This window comes from Leptonychotes weddellii, chromosome 15 (genome assembly GCF_054177405.1).
Source record: "Leptonychotes weddellii isolate Sample4059 chromosome 15, ASM5417740v2, whole genome shotgun sequence".
Lineage (NCBI taxonomy): Eukaryota > Metazoa > Chordata > Mammalia > Carnivora > Phocidae > Leptonychotes > Leptonychotes weddellii.
Window position 1 is genome coordinate 43,627,494 of NC_138383.1, and position 19,837 is coordinate 43,647,330.

The window sequence follows — 19,837 nt, forward strand, 5'->3', positions numbered from 1 at the left end:
CTGAGTAATATTCCATTGTATATATGGACCACATCTTCTTTATCCATTCATCTGTTGAAGGGCATCTCGAGGAGCACACTTATCTTGATGAACGCTGAGTGATGAATAGAATTATTGAATCATTATATTGTACATCTGAAACTCATATAAAACTATGTTAATTATACTTGAATAAAAAATCTATAATATTGATACATGAAAAGAATATATGTAAAACATATTGAGTTACGGATGGCATCGTGATAACATTCTCAAGTGAACTAGAATCTATTTCTTTAATTCCATCTCCACTATCAGTTTAACGAAAGTTATCATCTCTGCCTAGACTATTGTAGTAACCTCATTATCTGGTTTAATGCCCTCAAGTTCAATTTCCACACACAGAGTTATTTCCTAAAAATCCTTGATTAAAGTCTGTCAGAGCCTTCACACTCACTCTGATTAAATCCAGATAGTTACCATCACCTACAAAGCTCTGAGTAGGCAGGCTGTTGTCTAACTCTGATACCAGTCTCCTGCTCACTGAGGCTTCAGCATAGCAGCCTCCTTTTCATTTCTAGAACACATTTCATTCTTTTCTGTGTCTGGTCCTTTGCCTGGAATGCTTCTCCTTTCCTCTTCCCTTGGCTGGTTGCTTCTGAATCTTCAGGGCTCAGCTTTAATGTCCCCCCCTCAGAAGCCTTCCCTGACCATACTCTCTGAAGGAGGCACCTTTATCTCCATCCCAGTTACTCTTTCATATCCCCCAGTTGATCTCATAACTGAAGGTTGTTACAACCATTATTTAGCTTCTTTTTATTTATATACTTGTTAATTTCTCAAAAATTTAATCTTCGTGATGGCAGGGACCTGGTCCATCTTACTCATTGCTGTAGACCTAGTGCCTAACCCAGGACACAGAATACAGAAGTCCGATAAACGTCAGTTAAATACATAAATAAGTACTGTATTTTGATTCTCAACTGATTCCTTGTTTGTATTTTCAATTAGCGAAGAACCTGGAGAAGAGGAGGGTTCCCCCCAAATTTCAGCAGGCTTGCAAGTGAAGAAAGTTAAATAATGAGTCAATAGGTTTGGCTTAAAAGGAACCAGTGGTGACGCTTAGGAAAGCATTTTCAGGAAAATTAATGAAGGAAGAGATGTCAGAAAATGGTTAAACAAATGAGAAAAATGTAAAGTTAACTGGAGAGGACAGAACTGAAAGGAGTGCTTCATGCATGTTTGAATGAAGGACTAAGTATGAAGATCATGACCTCAAGAAAGCAAAGTAAGATGGGACTGGGAATCAAAAGTAGAGAATAGAGAGAGAAGGAGAAGCAATAGGAGAGGGAAAAGGAGAGAGAGAGCAAGGGAGGGAGAGAATCTCTTCTTCTGAGATAGTTTTGAGCAAGGATACTCCCCAAAATATTTCAGATGTTCTGCTCCATCCATAACCTATAAACTTGAAATAAATCCAGTCCTCCTCGTTCTTATTAACTCACCTGGATAGGGGGTTCTTGCAATTTCTCTCACTACAACCCATGGTCCTTTTCCATCCTCCAAATGAGATATCATGTCTGGTTTGGAAACTGCGAGCCCTGTTCAGAAAAAAATGAATAGGACTTGACTGTGTCTATGAGTAAGAACTATTGCCACATTCAGTCTCAGCTCTTAATCTTCAGTGCAGAGTGGCTATTAGGGGAAGTTCTAGGGATGCACTGCCCAATAGAGCTGTCAACAGCCACATGTGGCTATTTAAATTAGTTAAAACTATGTAAAATTTAAAATTCAGTTCTTCAGTTGGACTAGCCAGATTTCAAGTTCTCAGTAGCCTCAAGGGGCTAGTTCCTGCCATATTGTACAGCACAGATACAGAGCATTCCCAGCACAGCAGAACATCCTATCGTACGGTGGTGTTACAGATGATTACAAAGGAGCTCAACACCATGATCCCAGGTTTTCTGGGGTAATAGAACATGGGAATAATCTGAGTTTAGAAAGAAAATGAACACATTTTTTCCTTTCTTTCTAGAGGTACTGATAACTCCCATTTATAAAAGTGATCAGAAAAAACTTTAGTTCTAAATCTGGGCTACTGTCAACAATCTCCAAGATCCCAATGAAATATGTATTCCTTACTCTACAATGGGGGGGCCACTTAATTAAGAGCAAGGGACAGCATGACTCCCAACAACATCCCCCTAATATGAGATCTTAATGCCTAAACTCTAACCCCAAGTTCAGTTAAGTACTTTAGAGGCTCTATATCTTCAGCAAACCTGATCAAGTGGGTAGATACAGGAACACAGAAGTTATTCTTACCCAGGGAGACAAGATTCCTATAATTCTCTAGCATCACATCCTTGTGTAGGTTCCTCTGTGAAGGGTCCATCAACCTCCACTCTTCTAATGTGAAGTCTATAGCCACATCTTTAAATGTCACGGAATCCTAAAATAAATACACTGTGATCACCCAGGGACTACATAATGAGAACTGCTGGGCAGAATAATACATATAAAACTGGAGGAATACTCCAGAAATAAGAATCACCAAATGACCCCTGAAGTCAACTAGTTCAACCCTTAAAGGATGAGTGAATCTCTCCAATGATAAGAACTTAAAACTACAAGAGGAAGCCCATTGCATTTCCTGAGTTCTACTTGAAGCAGGATTTTCTTTTCAGACTAATTCAAATCTGGCTTTCTCAAACTTTGAAATATTGGTCTTACTATATTATCTGGAGCCAAACAGTATGGTTTCCTCCTTACCTAGAAAGTCTTAACATTTGATAACAGCTAGTAGTTTCTACCCAAATCATCCTTTCTCCCTCAAAACCCTGGCCTATCTATACTATCTGCTCTTCCTCAGTTCCAAATCTACAGAATATGACTTAATAAAAGACAGTTTAATCATTCAGATTATAGATACAGAATATTGTAAGCTCTGTCTTTGAGCAAGAAAAGTTAGAAATCCTGGGGACTTTGGAGAACTTCTTTGGTCAGGATATGAATTATATATGTGCTTATATAAAAAAATGTAAGAATGAGCCATAACATTTTTTTAGTGGTTACCTGTTAGAGGAAGGAGGAAATAGAGAGAGTGGAGAGGACTGAAATTAGAAGCTAGACTCTTTTGAATATTTCTCGTTCTGTAGATTTTACTTTTGAACCATGTAAATGTATTATGAGGAAAATTAAAATTTAAAAAAGTCATCCCTAAAAATTAAGAGAAAAATGAAACCAGTTTGAAGCACAGACATCCATCAAAGATGAAATATTTTAAGTGACTTTAAAACATAACAATTTTCTGTATATCCTTTGTGAAATATACCCCAAGAAGAAAAAGAATGGCAAAAAACAAAAGCTGTGTTTTCAATAAATAATCAAACTGTTGGTGGTAGTGATGAAAATGCTATTTTGTAACTGCTGTGTGTGTAGTTGTTTGATAAAGCAAATTAGTGGCAAATTACTGATGCCCCTGAGAACAAATAAATTTGCCATGACAGAAAGAAGATATAAATGTAATATTGATGAGATTATGCAATAATTCCATAGATCCAAATTTGAATTGGAAGTATCAGTATAAACTCATGAATTATTTTAGTTTTAAGGAAAAAATAAAATATATTTCCTAGCTTCATCCACAGAAAAGCCCTAAAAATAAAAACAATAACTAATGAGGTAACATTATGCAAGCTACACTGTGGCTTTTAAGTATTACTTTTCACTAAAAGGAACCAAGGCCTGGAACATTCTGTGACACCAAAAGGCAGGGCAGCTATCAAAGATTACTAAGATCATATCTAGGACACAGGAGACAACTTGAAGAGGCTCCCACTAGTTAATAATAATGGGACAATTTGAACAACAGTGAGGATAATAAATACAATGGGTTTCAAAAACACACATTTAAATTCATGATTTCATAATACTACTCTAAAAATATTCATTGATTATTTTTGGAGGATGCCTGGAAACTGGTAAATAAATAGAAAGAATTAACCGTTTGTCCTTTTCCTATGGAAAATATATATAGCTTGTATAGTAATCAAGTGTGATCACACAGTTGATGAGGAGAGATTTCTCTTTATGGAAGGATTCCAGTTAATACATGATAAGGAACAAAAAAAATTAGAACATCATCATTTTGCAACCTCTAATGAATTAAAGGGTCATCAGTGGCTGTTAATATACCAAAGAGGCCTCAACAAGGCATTATGTGCCTTCTGGTAGTATACACGGGATATATGAGATACTGTTGCCAAAAACATTTTGGAAAGCATCAAATCAGAATCTGATTAAGCCTCTAGATCTAAAGAACGATATACTGGAAATACAGGGAAAAGAGAAACATCTTAAATAACCCTTATTTAACAATCAATAAAATCCATGTTGTATGAAATTCGAAATCAGTACTGTCCAGTAGAAGTATATTGCAAGTCACGTATGTAATTTAAGGTTTTCTAGTAGCCCCATTAAAAATAAAAGGAAACAAGTGAAATTATTTTTAATATTATTTAGCCCAATATATATGCAATATTATAATCTCAACATGCAATCAATGTAAAAATTATTAATGAGACACTCTCTTTTGTATGAAGTCTTTGAGGTATGACGTACATTTTAAATTTACAGGGCATCTCAGTTTGGACTAGTTACGTTTCAGGTGCTCAACAGCTACCTGTGGCTAGTGGCTACTCTCCTGGGCAACACAGCTAGAAAGTACAAATAACATGGGTTTCTTCAATGAATTATTACAAGGAGAAAAAAAGATGGAGGGGGAAAACTCTAGCCTAAAAGTAACCGAAGAGACAACAGTAACCAATCATAACACATAAATCAACTAGGGAAACAAATACCAAGCCAACATTTGATGATATTAAGGCTTTCTGCTGATTTTTAGCTGAAACCATGGTAATATACTTAACATTAAAAAACATGTTATAGATATGTAACAAGATATTTTTTTTAAAATTAAAATATTTTATTTATTTATTAGAGAGAGAGAGTGAGCACAAGAGGGGGTAGGGTCAGAGGGAGAAGCAGACTCCTTCTGGCTCAATTCCAGGACTCCGGGATCATGACCTGAGCCGAAGGCAGTCACTTAACCAACTGAGCCACCCAGGCACCCTGATATGTAACAAGATATTTGTAAATGAAATTATATGTCTTGTATATGCTTCAAAATAATTAATGAGAGAGGGTAAGATTACAAATGAAATATGATTATCCAGGGGCTGATGCTTGTTGAACATAGGCATCAGGTACAAAGGGATTCATGAAACCACTCTCTCTTCCTTTGCATACATACAGTGCATAATATTTGTCAGGTGCTGATCTAAGGCCTTGTTATGTAATGACTGAATCCTCACAGTAAGGAAGGTGCTAATAAGAAAAGTGAGGCATGAAAAGGTTCCATGTCTTGCCCAAATTCTCAGAAAAGGTAAAGTCTAGATTCAAATTCAGGCATTTTGACTCCAGAATTCAAACTTATAATCACTAACTCTATGATCTAATAAGCTAAAAATCCCGATTAGCTGATCAGTCAGACCAAGGTCTCAAGTTAGATTATATTTGGCTAAGATTTGCTCTATATCAGAAGAAACAGATTTCTACTGGGGTGTTTTCCTGCCATACAGATATGTATACTTGTCAACTATTTAAACTTCTGTATTTATTTGTACCTGAAAGTCCATGAAGCAAACTTTTCATTCTGCTAATAATAAAATATGGCTAACATGGGAGATAATGACAGTATATAAACTTTATTGTTAATCATGTCACATGTCACTCAAATTATAATGAACTTACTGGGTTTTATTTTCTTTCCCCACCAAGAGCGAAACCCCAGGAAAAACGTAAGAAGGCCCTCAGCTCTCAGGTCTCACCTTTGGCTTACCTTGAGGGTCTGTGCAAGCAAGCGTTGTAAACTGCCTACTTAAGATTACTAAGAGAAGGTATGCCCACCACACACAAAAACCTTTTGGCAAATGCTAGAAAACTTGCTGGCTTAAGGCATTTAAGAAAATCTGTGCCCAGTCATTAACTAATTACTATGTTGACCAAGCAGAGATTTCAGAGATTGCACATGATGAAGAATACAAACTTTACTGAATTAGTCCAGAAAAGTCACTAAACAAACAAAACAGTGCAGCAGCAGCAACAACAAACCCTGGGGAATGAAGAATTGGATTTCTAGAGTTGCCGCATCATTTTATTTAAAATACGTGTTTTGCAATGGATCGTGGATCACCACATCAAAAACCAATTATGTACTGTATGGTGACTAACATAATAAAATTTAAAAAAATAAAATAAAATATGTGTTTTGAAGAAAAGTTACAAAATACACAAAGAAACAAGAAAGCATGGGCCAGGGTTAAAAAAAAGTCAATGGAAAGTGTCCTTAAGGAAGCCAAGAAGTTGTACTTACTAAATGAGGACATTAAATGAGTATTATAAGTATATTCAAAGACCTAAAGAAAAGCAGATCTAAAGAATTAAAGGAAATTATGAAAATGGTATCTCACTAAATAGAAATTCTGTAGTTGAAAAATACAGTAACTGAAATAAAAAAATTCGCTAGAGAGGTTTAGTGAAAGGAAACAGCAAACTGAACAGCAATAGAGTGTGAATGTTTGTCTCCTTCTCCTTCCCCCTATTCATATGTTGAAATCATAATGCTCAATGTGATGACATTAGGAAGTGGGGCCTCTGGGAGATGCTTAAGTCATGAGGGTGGAGCAATGCCTTATAAAAATGGCTCCAGAGAGATCCCTAGCTCCTTCTGCCGTGTGAGATTACAATGAGAAATCTGTGACCCAGAAGAAAGCCTTCATCTGACCATGCTGGCCCTGATTTCAGACATCCAGTCTCCAGAACTGTGATAAATAAATTTCCATTCTTTACAAGCCACCCGGTCTATTGTATTTGTCTATAGAAGCCCAAACAGACTAAAATAAGCAGGCGCAAAAAAAAAAAAAAAAAAAAAAAGAATTGGTGAACTTGAAAATAGATAAAATGACATTATCTAGACTAAGGAACAGAGCAAAAAAGAATGAAAAAAGTGAACAGAACTTCAGAGACCTGTGGGACAATGAGCATACCAATATATGCATGATGGGAGTCCACGAAGGAGAGGGGGAAAAAGTGGCAGAAAAAATATTTAAATAAATAATTGCTGGGGCACCTGGTGGCTCAGTCGGTTGAGCATCTGCCTTCTGCTCAGATCATGATCCCAGAGTCCTGGGATAGAGCCCTGCATTGGACTTCCTGCTCAGTGGGGAGCCTGCTTCTCCCTCTCCCTCTGCCCCTGCCTCCCCACTCATGCTCTCTCTCTCAAATAAATAAATTAAATAAATAATTTTAAAAAATAATGGTCAAAAAACTCCCCAAATTTGATGAACATTAATCTCCACATACAAGAAGCTCAATGAACACCAAGTAGGATAAAATCAGAGACCCATGCCTACATATGTCATAGTCAAACTGATGAAAGACAAAGACAGAATCTTGAAAGAAGCAAAACACAAGGGACTCCTTATGTACAAGGGATCCTCAGTAAAGACATCAGTTGATTTCTAATCAGAAATCAATGAAGGTAGAAGGTTGTGTTATGACATATTTAGAATGCTGGAAGAAAAAAAAGTCAACAAAGTATTCTACAGCCAGCAGAATTATCCTTCAAAAATGATATACAAAAAACGAGAGGGGTGCCTGGGTGGCTCAGTCATTAAGCATCTGCCTTCGGCTCAGGTCCTGGGATTGAGCCCTGCATCGGGTTCCCTGTTCTGCAGGAAGCCTGCTTCTCTCTCTCCCACTCCCCCTGCTTGTGTTCGCTCTCTCACTGTGTCTCTCTCTGTCAAATAAATAAATAAAATCTTAAAAAAAAAAAGAGAGAATTCATTGCAAGAACATCTGGCCTACAGTAAATTCTAAACAGTATCTTTCAAGTAAAATTAAAGGACACTAGATGGTAACACAAGTCCACATAAAGAAATAATAAACACCAGTAAACATAACTCTACAAATAATAATAATAACATATTTTTGTTTGTAACTTTTTCTTTTCTTATTTTCTTTTATTTTTTAAAGATTTATTTATTTATTTGAGAGAAAGCATGGGTGTGGGGTGGGACGGGCAGAAGGAGGGAGAGAGAGAATCTCAAGCAGACTCCCCACTGGGAACATGATTTCACAACCCTGAGATCATGACCTAAGTCAAAATCAAGAGATGGCTGCTTAACCAACTGAGCCACCCAGGCGCCCCCTTTTAAATCTAATTTTAAAAGACAACTGCATAAAACAATAATCATAACACTGTGTTGATGGGCTCATAATGTATAAAAGGTATAACTTGTTTTTGATTTAAGATTTATTTATTTATTTTAGAGAGAGAGCGTGGTGGGGGAGGGACAGAGGGAGAGAGAAACTCAAGCAGAATCCATGCTGAGCATCGAGCTCAACACTGGTCTTGATCACATGACCCTGAGATCACTATCTGAGCCGAAACCAAGAGTAAGATGCTTAATTGACCACACCACTCAGGCACCCCTAATTTTTTTTTTTTAAAGATTTTTATATATAAGTAATCTCTACACACAACATGGGGCCCAAACTCAAAACCCCGAGATCAAGAGTCACATGCTCTACCAACTAAGCCAGACAAGTACCCCTGAAAAGGTATAATTTGTATGACAATAAGAATACACAGGAGATTGAGGGAATGGAGCTATCTATATTGGAGCAAAGATTTATACACTATTAAAGTTAAATTGGCATTAATCTGAAATACATCATTTTATGTCAAGATGTTAACTGTAATCCCCAGGGAAAGAACTAAGATTAAAAACTCAAAAAAGTACTGAAAAAGAAATAAGGGAATCAAATGAGGGATGCTAGAAAATACCTAACACAAAACAAAGCAGTAAAGGAGAAGGAAACCAAAAAAAGCCATAAGACATAAAGAAGACAAATAGCAAAAAGGAGGACATAAATTCTACCTTATTTGTCATTAAATTAAAAGTAATAAGTTGAACACTCCAATCAAAAGGCAGAGATCAGCAGAAGGGAGTTTTCTTAAAATGATACAAATATATGGGGTCTACAGAAGACACACTTTATCTTATTTTTAAGATTTTATTTATTTGAGAGAGAGAACATAAGCAGGAGGAGGAGCAGAGGGAGAAGCAGACTCTCCACTGAGCAGGGAGCCCAATGCGGGGCTCATGATCTGAGCTGAAGGCAGACACTTAACTGACTGAGCCACCCAGGTGGCCCAGAGGACACACTTTAAATTCAAAGACACATATAGGTTGAATATAAAAGGATAGAAAAAACATACTGTGTAAACAGTACACAAAAGAGAGCTAAAGTAGCAATATTAGTATCAGACAAAATAGACAAATTGTTCTTAGAAGCAAAGAAAGGTATTTTGTAATGATAAACTAGTTAATTTATTAGTAAGACATAAAAAATTTAAACATATATTCCCTTAAAGGAATCTCAAGATACAAGAAACAAAATTCATAGAATTGAAGAAACAGAGATAATCCAACAATAGACTTCAATGCCCCATTTTCAATAATGGATAGTACAAGGCAGAAGATCACCAAGGAAAGAGATGACTTGAACAGACATCTGTAGGGCACTGAAGCACCCAATAATAGCAGAACATACATTCTCAAGTGTACATGGAATATCCTCCAAGACTGACCATATGTTAGGCCACAAAGCAAGTCTTAAAATTTTAAAAGACTGAAATCATACAAAGTATCACTTCTGATTACAATGAAATGAAACTACAAATCAACAATAAAAAAACTAGAAAATTCAAAAATATGTAAGAATTAACAGACTCTTAAAAAACTAATGAATTAAAGAAGAAATCACAAGGGAATTTAGAAAATACTTTGACACAAATGAAAATGAATCACTCTATATCAAAACTTGTGGGAGACAGTGAAAGCAGTGCTCAGTCGGAAATGTATAGCTGTGAATGCCTACATATAAAAAAGGAGAAAGATATAAAATCAGCAATGTAAATTCATACCTTATGGAACTAGGTACTGTACAGACCTGTACTCTGAAAACTAAAACAATGATGAAAGAAACTGAAGACAACACAAAGAAACAGAAAGGTATTCCATGTTCATGGGTTTTAAGAACAAACATTGTTAAAACGTCTATACTACCCAAAGCAATGTACAGATTTAAGGCAACCCCTATCAAAATACCAACAGCATTTTTAACAGAACTAGAACAAACAATCCTAAAATTTGTATGGAACCACAAAAGACCCCAAATAGCCAAAACAATCTTGAAAAAGAAAAACAAAACAAGGCATCACAATTCCAGACTTCAAGTTATGTTACAAAGCTGTAGTAACCAAAACAGTATGGTACTGGCACAAATACAGACACATAGATCAATAGAATAAAATAGAAAACCTAGAAATAAACCCATAATTATATGGTCAACTAATCTTCGACAAAAGAGGAAAGAATATACAATGGAAAAAAGACAATGTCCTCAACAAAATGTGTTGGGAAAACTGGACAGCTACCTGCAAATGAATGAAACTGGATGACTTTCTTACACCATACAGAAAAAATAAACTCAAAATGGATTAAAGGCCTAAATGGATTAAAGACCTGAAACCATAAAAATCCTAGAAGACCCCACAGGTGGTCATTTCTCTGACATCAGCCACAGCAACATTTTTTTTTAGATATGTCTCCTGAGGCAAGAGAAATAAAAGCAAAAATAAACTACTGGGACTACATCAAAATAAAAAGCTTCTGCACAGAGAAGGAAACAACCAACAACTAAAAGACAACCTACTGAATGGGAGAAGATATTTGCAAATGACATACCTGATAAAGGGCTAGTATCCAAAATATATAAAGAAATGATACAACTCAACACCCAAAAAACAAATAATCCAATTAAAAAATGGACAGAAGACATGAACAGACATTTCTCTAAAGAAGACAGATGGCCAACAGACACATAAAAAATGCTCAACATCAATCATCATTAAGGAAACGCAAATCAAAACTACAATGAGATACCACCTCGCACCTGTTAGAATGGCTAAAATAAAAAATCCAAAAAAGAACTGTTGGTGAAGATGTGAAGAAAAGGAACACTCGTGCACTGTTGGTGGGAATGCACCCTGGTGCAGCCACTGTGGAAAACAGTATAGAGGTTCCTCAAAAAGTTAAAAATAGAACTACCCTATGATCCAGGAACTGTATTTCTGGTTACTTACCCAAAAAATATGAAAACGCTAATTCGAAAAGATATACGCACCCCTATTATTATTGCAGCATTATTTACGATAGGCAAATTATGGAAGCAACTTAAGCATCCATCAATAGATGAATGGATAAAGAAGATGTGGTATATATAAACATACATACAATGGAATATTATTCAGCCATAAAAAATGAAACTTTGCCACTTGCAACAACATAGATGGATCTAGAGAGTATAATGCTAAGTGAAATAAGCCAGTCAGAGAAGGACAAATACCATATGATTTCACTCATATGTGGAATTTAAGAAACAAAACAAACGATCAAAGGAAAAAAAAAAGAGAGAGAGACAAACCAAGAAACAGATTATTAACTATAGAGAACAAACTGATGGTTACCAGAGGGGAGCTGGGTGGGGAATCGGTGATGGGGATTAAGAGTACACTTATCATGATGAACACTGAATAATGTACAGAATTGATGAATTACTATATTGTACACCTGAAACAAATACAACACTGTATATAACTATCCTGGAATTAAAATTAAAAATTAATACAAAATAAATTTATACCTTAAGGAACTAGAAAAGGAAGAGTGAACTAAATTTTTTTAAAGCAGAAGAAAATAATGAATATTAAAATGGAGATAAATGAAATAGAGAATAAAAAAACAAAAGAGAAAATCAACAAAAGCAGAAGTTGGCTCTTTGAAAAGATTACAAAAATTACAAACCCTTAGCTAGACTGACTAAAGAGAGAAGACTCAAATTGCTAAAATCAGGAATGAAAAAGGAGACATTACTACTGACCTTCCAGAAATAAAAGGATTATAAGAGAATACTAGGAACAACTGTATGCCAACAAACTAGAAAATCTAGATAAAATGGGCAGATTCCTAGAAAGACACAAACTACCAAAACTGACTCAAGATGACATAGAAAATATGAATAGATCTATAATAAATAAACTTCCCACAATAAAAGCCCAGGTTCAAGTGGCTTCACTGAATTCCACCAAACATTTCAAGAAGATTAATACCAATCTTTCACTAATTCTTCCAAAAAATTGAAGGAAACAATTCTCAACTCATTCTATGAGGCCAGTATTACTAAAACAAGACAGGTGTAAAATTTAAGGTAGAGCCAGATAGAATTAATTCAGTCTGATTCAGTTTGAATCCCACAACAAAGAAAACATAATATATGCACAGCCAAAAGGAATTTATCCCAGGACTACAAAGTTCCTTTACTATCTTAAAATCAACCAAGGTAACACACCATATTAACAGAATAAAGAACAAAACCCACACAATTATCTTACAGACTCAAAAAATTATGTGACAAAACCCAACAAGCCAGAAATAGAAGCAAACTTCATCAACATGATAAAGACCATCTATGAAAACACAATCTAACATCATACTTAATGGTGAATGGCCATATGCATTCTCCCTGTGATCACAAATCTCACAAAGATGTCCTCTCTCCTTACTTCTATTCAACACTGTACTTTAAGTTTTAGCAAGAAAAACTAGAGAAGAAAAAGAAATAGAAGGTATCCAGGGGGCACCTGGGTGGCTCAGTCGTTAAGCGTCTGCCTTCGGCTCAGGTCGTGATCCCAGGGTCCTGGGATCGAGCCCCACATCGGGCTCCCTGCTCGGCAGGAAGCCTGCTTCTCCCTCTCCCACTCCCCCTGCTTGTGTTCCCTCTCTCACTGTGTCTCTCTCTGTCACATAAATAAATAAAATCTTAAAAAAAAAAAAAAGAAGGTATCCAGACTCGAAAGGAAGAAGTAAATTTCTATTTGGAAATGACATAATCTCTACTTACAGATGATATTATCTTGCATATAGAAAACCCTAAAGAATCCACACACATGCACGTGCAAACAAACAAACAAAAAACCCTTCTATAAATAAACTAGATCAGCAAGGTTCAGGACACAAGATCAATATACGTAAGTCAACTATGTCTATACATTACCAACGAACATTCCAAAAAAGAAATTAAGAAAAAAATCCATTTAAAATAGCAAAAAGAATAAAACACTTAGGAATGAATTTAACAAAAGATGTGCAAGACGCACACAGTACAAATGACACAACATCACTGAAAGAAACTGAAGAACAGGGCGCCTGGGTGGCTCAGTTGGTTAAGCGACTGCCTTCGGCTCAGGTCATGATCCTGGTGTCCCTGGATCGAGTCCCGCATCGGGCTCCCTGCTCCGTGGGAAGCCTGCTTCTCCCTCTCCCACTCCCCCTGCTTGTGTTCCCTCTCTCGTTGTCTCTCTCTGCTAAATAAATAAATAAAATCTTAAAAAAACAAACAGAATAATTAAAAAAAATTCCAGGGGTGCCTGGGTGGCTCAGTCGGTTAAGCGACTGCCTTTGGCTCAGGTCATGATCCTGGAGTCCCGGGATCGAGTCCTGCATCGGGCTCCCTGCTCGGCGGGGAGTCTGCTTCTCCCTCTGACCCTCCCCCTCTCATGCTCTCTCTCTCTCTCTCATTCTCGCTCTCAAATAAATAAATAAAATCTTAAAAAAAAAAAAAAAGAAACTGACGAACACCTAAATAAATAAGAAGACATTCCATATTCTTCCTACTAGAAAACTTAATAGTAACACAGCAATACTTCCCAAATTGATCAAGAGTTTCAACACAAGCCCTAAGAAAAGTATATCTGCCTTTTTCGTAGATAGAAATGTTAAAATTATCATTAAAACATTGGTTCTACTCAAGTTAAGATTATTTTTTTATTTTTTATTTTATTTTATTTCAAATTAAGATTAAACAAAACTAGGGGCACAGTTAAGTGTCTGACTTTTTTTTTTTTAATATTTTATTTATTTATTTGACAGAGAGAGAGACAGTGAGAGAGGGAACACAAGCAGGGGGAGTGGCAGAGGGAGAAGCAGGCTTACTGCAGAGCTGGGAGCCCAGTGCGGGGCTCGATCCCAGGACCCTGGGATCATGACCTGAGCCGACGGCAGACGCTTAACAACTAAGCCACCCAGGCGCCCTAAGTGTCTGACTCTTGATCTCAGCTCAGGTCTTGATCTCAGGGTCATGAGTTTAAGCCCTGCATTGGGCTCCTAGGCATGGAGCCTACTTAAAAAAAAATTAAAACTAAGCTCAGTACTTATAAACAGGATGCAGACTTTAAGAAAGAGCCAGACAGAATCTTCTGCCAAGGACTCCCTGTCAGAACAAAAATAAACCACATGAATTATTCACCATGTCAAAAATAATGGTATTTTCCTACAGTTCATGATTCAAAGTCTGAAACTATTAATATTTTCACCTTAAAATTTTTAAGTCTGAACTGTTACATCTTAAAGGACAATTTTAAGAATGATTGGCCCAGTATTAAATTTTAAAAAGGCTATATAAAAATTATGTGTAAGAGTCTCAGAATGTATTTTCTCATAGAAGCAAAAAGAAAAGTCCCCTTTCACATAAAATATTCTTGGAATAAAACCAACTTCCAAAGTGTAATTTTAAAAAACTTAAAAACATGATTCTAAAAAAAAGGAGCTGAACTTCAACATAATCTTTTTTATTTTTTATTTTTAAAGATTTTATTTATTCATTTGAGACACAGAGATACAGAGAGAAAGAGCATGAGCAGGGGGAGAGGCAGAGGGAGAGGGAGAAGCAGGCTCTCCGCTGAGCCAGGAGCCTGATGTGAGGCTCGATCCCAGGACCCCGGGATCATGACCTGAGCCGAAGGCAGATGCTTAACCATCTGAGCCACCCAGGGGCCCCAACATAATCTTTTTTTAAACCATAATTATCTACAAGAGAGGAGGCAAGAATATAAATGGGGAAAAGACAGTCTCTTCAACAAATGGTGGTGGAAAAGCTTGGCAGCTACATGCAAAAGAATGAAACAGGACCACTTTCTTATACCCCACACAAAAATAAAGTAACAATGAATTAAAGACCTAAATGTGAGACCTAAAACCATAAAACAACTAAAAGAAAACAAAGGCAGTAAACTCTTGGACACTGGCCTTAGCAACAGTTTTCTGGATCTGTCTCCTCAGGCAAGAGAAACAAAAGCAAAAGTAAATAATTGGGACTATATCAAACTTAAAAGCTTTTGCATAGCAAAAGAAGCCACCAACACAAAAATGGGAGAAGGTGTTTGCAAATGATGTATCTGATAAGGGGTTAATATCCAAAATATAAAAAGAACGCATACAACTCAACAAAACCCCCAAATAATCCAATTAAAAATGGTCAGGGGACCTGAACAGACATTTTTCCAAAAAGGACATGTATTTTCAGATACATGAAAGGATGCTTAACATCACTAATTATCAAAGAAATGCAAATCAAAACCACAATGAGAAAATACAGCCATCAGAATGGCTAACATAAAAAAGACAAGAAATAACAAGAATTGGCAAGGGTGTGGAGAAAGGGGGACACTTGGGCACTGTTGGTGGGAAAGCAAGCAGGTGCAGCTGCTATGGAAAACAGTATGGAGGTTCTTCAAAAAATTAAAAATAGAATACCATATGATCCAGTAATTCCACTGCTGGCTATTTACCCAAAGAAAGTGAAAACACTAATTCAAAAAGATATGCACCTCTATGATTATTTTAAGATTTTATTTATTTATTTATTTGAGAGAGAGAGTAAGAGAGAGCAGGAGAGGGGAGAGGGTCAGAGGGAGAAGGAGACTCCCCGCTGAGGAGGAAGCCCGATGTGGGACTTGATTCCGGGACTCCGGGATCATGACCTGAGCCAAAGGCAGTCGCTTAACCAACTGAGCCACCCAGGCGCCCGCACCTCTATGATTATTGCAGCATTATTTACAATAGCTAAGATCTAGAAGCAATCTAAGTGTCTACCAATAGATAGATGGATAAAGAAGATGTTATGTATAACACACATATACATGAGTTAAATACTACTCAGCCATAAAAAAGAAAAAAATCTTGTCATTTGTCGTAACATTGGTGGACCTAGAAGGTATTATGCTAAGTGAAATAAATCAAAGACAAATACCATATGATTTCACTTATACAAACAAAAAAATGAACAAACAAAAAACAGAAACAAACTCCTAAATACAGAGAACAAACCGGTGGTTGCTAGGAGGGGAGGAGGATGAGTGAAACAGGTGAAGGGGATTAGGAGGTACAAACTTCCAGTTCTAAAATAAATAAGTCACGGGGCGCCTGGGTGGCTCTCAGTCATTAAGTGTCTGGGATCGAGCCCCACATCGGGCTCCCTGCTCCGCAGGAAGCCTGCTTCTCCCTCTCCCACTCCCCCTGCTTGTGTTCCCTCTCTCGCTGTGTCTCTCTCTGTCAAATAAATAAATAAAATCTTAAAAAAAAAAAAAATAAATAAAATAAATAAGTCACAGAGAAGAAAAGTATAGCATAGAGAGTATAGTCACTAATATTGTAATAACTTTGTACGGTACCAGATGGTAACTACACTTATCGTGGTGAGCACTGTCTAATGTATAGAGTTGTCTAATCACTATGCTACACACCTGAAACTAATATAACATTGTACTTCAACTATACTTCAACAAAAAATTAAAAAAAAAAAGTAAACCCCATAATTCTAAAAGTATCATCAACACATGCTGAAGATTGACTTAAGTCATTAATGAGAGATCAGCTGCTTGATGAAGCTGGTTCAAAGAAGACACAAAAACAGTTGTCTATTGATAGCAGAAAAAAGAATACCAGAATAGATATGTCTAATATGACACTGAAAGGGTATACATTTACCTTTTACCTTATTTCTTATTTCTAAGTTTTAGGTAATTTTTCTTAACATAATTCATAAATTTCTGACTTTGATATTTTTTGGAAAAATCTGGTGGATTCTGTACTCACGAATAAGAACGCTTAACAAATGATAATGAAATAAAAAAAATCTAAACTAATTTAAACACATCTTAAGAATGTTTCCACTCGGGGCGCCTGGGTGGCTCAGTCGGTTAAGCAGCTGCCTTCAGCTCAGGTCATGATCCCAGGGTCCTGGGATCGAGCCCCGCATCGGGCTCCCTGCTCGGCGGGGAGCCTGCTTCTCCCTCTCCCTCTGCCTACTTGTTCTCTCTCTCTCTCTGTCAAATAAATAAATAAAATCTTAAAAAAAAAAAAAAAAGGAATGTTTCCATTCAAGTTGATGCATTCTTGGTATTTTTTTAAAAAAATATTTTATTTTTTTATTGAGAGAGGGCGTGAGAGAGAGGATGAGCAGGGGAGAGGGGCAGAGGGAGAGGGAGAAAAAGACTCCCGGCTGAGCAGGGAGCCAGATTCGAGGCTTGATCCCAGGACCCTGGGATCAGGACCTGAGCCAAAGGCAGACGCTTAACCGACTGAGCCACCCAGGCTCCCCATTCTTGGTATTTTTAATGGTATTGAGTCTCACAATGCAAAGCAAGAATCAGAGGATGTGATACAGGATACTTTATCAATTAGCAATGACGATGTGACTGTCTGCCACATTAGGGCTGCCACCGCTGAGAGAAATGAAGTCTGCCTAATTGATGGTACCAGTCCTGGGGTTACTACACCTATCAAGCAAGATGGTGTTCACTGTCAACCTGCCAAGAACTAGGAACATTAAGAACCAGGGGGCAGTAAAAGAGGCCCTTCTCTTTCCCCTTACATACATGTTAAGTATTACCTTTACCAGTTCTGTCTCTTCTGCCTGAAGGTGAAGTTCTTCATCTGGCTGGGAATCTTCTGGATTCTGAGGGGATACAGGATAAGATCTTTCAGTAATAGGCTGCCTATGACCTACAGCAGAGCCTCAACAAGCAACATCAGTCCACCGTGGATGTGGCATATATGGGATAACCTCTTCTATTGTTTTATTTAGGGCTGAAATTAATGTCCCATAGTAACATCTAATTATAATCTTCTTTGACTTTGTTTAAGACAAGGACAAACACAAGACCGAGAAAGATATAACTGCATAGTTTCTAAAGGAGGCTTCCAACAAAGAACCTATCACAACAAAAATAAATTTATAATAAGAGGCCTTCAGATGCTACATAATTTTCCCTCTCCATGTAAGGTTGAAATGTATTTCTTCAGAAAGTATCTATCTTGCTCAAGAAGAGTACTCAAAACCTACTAACACTATGTATTTTCCACAGTAGAAAATCATTAGTGCTTTGGGGGTCAGGAGGAACAGATATCTCACAGTCATTCAGGAGGTATTTCAGGGACTTCTCACTATATTGTTTTCTTCCAAACCTTATAAACTGTATCCCCATGAGGGCCTGATTTTATAGATGAAATAGTCTTTTATTCTATCTTTCTATTAGTACTTAACAATTTTAGGTTTTGTGTGTGCCATTTTAAAAACTATGGGTAATACAACTGTTTAAAATCCATTGAGAAAAAATGTTATCTTAGTTCTTCCCTCCCAAGTTCTTATCTAAAAAATATAAATATTCAGCTTCCAGAAAATGTGAACCTCAACCTCTGGTAGTTAGGGATGGGTTTGACCATGTCAATACCAGACAAATACTTTGGATCTACTGATCAAGGGCAACATTTTGGTTTTTATTTATCTTTTATTTATCTCTCTTTTTTTAAGTAGGCTCCACGTAGAGCCTAACACAGGGCCCGAACCTAAGACCCTAAGATCAAGATCTGAGTTGAGATCAAGAGTCAGATGCTCAACCAACTGAACCACCCAGGTGCCCCTTATTTATCTTTTTTTTTTTAATTTTTTAAAAAAGATTTTATTTATTTATTTGACAGAGACACAGTGCGAGAGAGGGAACACAAGCAGGGGGAGTGGGAGAGGGAAAAGCAGGCTTCCTGCTGAGCAGGGAGCCCGACGTGGGGCTCGATCCCAGGAACCAGAGATCATGACCCAAGCCGAAGGCAGACGCTTAACGACTGAGCCACCCAGGCACCCCCCCTTATTTATTTTTCAAGGGTATGTTTTAAGGACTATTTTCATTGTACATCCCAGCTACAAAGAATAAAAGATCACTACTGCAGGTTACTGTAGATTATTAATACAACAAATTATATTTGTTGGTATCCTCTTTTTTGGGAGCTCCTATGTCAGAAAGTCACTGCTAAAATACAGCTTTTATCACATTAACACCCATCTCAAACACACTCTCACACACATACATATGTATACTTAAATGTCTTCAGGGAAACATTAAAAGATTCAGCTTAAATATCTAATTCAGTCCTGCCTTTCATAACTTTCCAACTGGAATCACTAGCGCACCCCACTGTTCTCTGCCACAGGATCTTGCCCTTGAACTCCCTTCTCACTTGAACCACCCTCACAAATTCTTTTTTTTTTTTTTTTAAAGATTTTATTTATTTATTGTTATGTTAATCCCCATACATTACATCATTAGTTTTAGATGTAGTGTTCCATGATTCATTGTTTGTGCATAACACCCAGTGCTCCATGCAGAACGTGCCCTCCTCAATACCCATCACCAGGCTAACCCATCCTCCCACCCCCCTCCCCTCTAGAACCCTCAGTTTGTTTTTCAGAGTCCATCATCTCTCATAGTTCGTCTACCCCTCTGATTTCCCCCCCTTCATTCTTCCCCTCCTGCTATCTTCTTCTTCTTCTTTTTTTT

At 37.0% G+C, this 19,837-nt stretch overlaps 1 protein-coding gene and 1 non-coding gene across 7 annotated transcripts in view; both read right to left on the reverse strand.

The window, feature by feature from the left end:
• Nucleotides 1–19,837, reverse strand: part of LOC102729136 (uncharacterized) — a 161,858-nt gene that overhangs the window by 92,282 nt on the left and 49,739 nt on the right. The window lies entirely within an intron of this gene.
• Nucleotides 1–19,837, reverse strand: part of ZNF624 (zinc finger protein 624) — a 45,071-nt gene that overhangs the window by 12,849 nt on the left and 12,385 nt on the right. For 3 of the 6 annotated variants that reach the window (XM_006735976.3, XM_081805662.1, XM_081805663.1), the window contains 3 exons: nucleotides 17,896–17,961; nucleotides 2,302–2,428; nucleotides 1,482–1,577 (listed from right to left, as the gene is read on the reverse strand). In XM_006735976.3, coding sequence (XP_006736039.1) covers nucleotides 1,482–1,577; nucleotides 2,302–2,428; nucleotides 17,896–17,961 — 289 coding nt within the window. Of the gene's footprint in view, nucleotides 1–1,481; nucleotides 1,578–2,301; nucleotides 2,429–17,881; nucleotides 17,962–19,837 lie in introns of all 6 variants that reach the window. The other 3 variants (XM_081805664.1, XM_081805665.1, XM_081805666.1) reach the window with 3 other exon arrangements.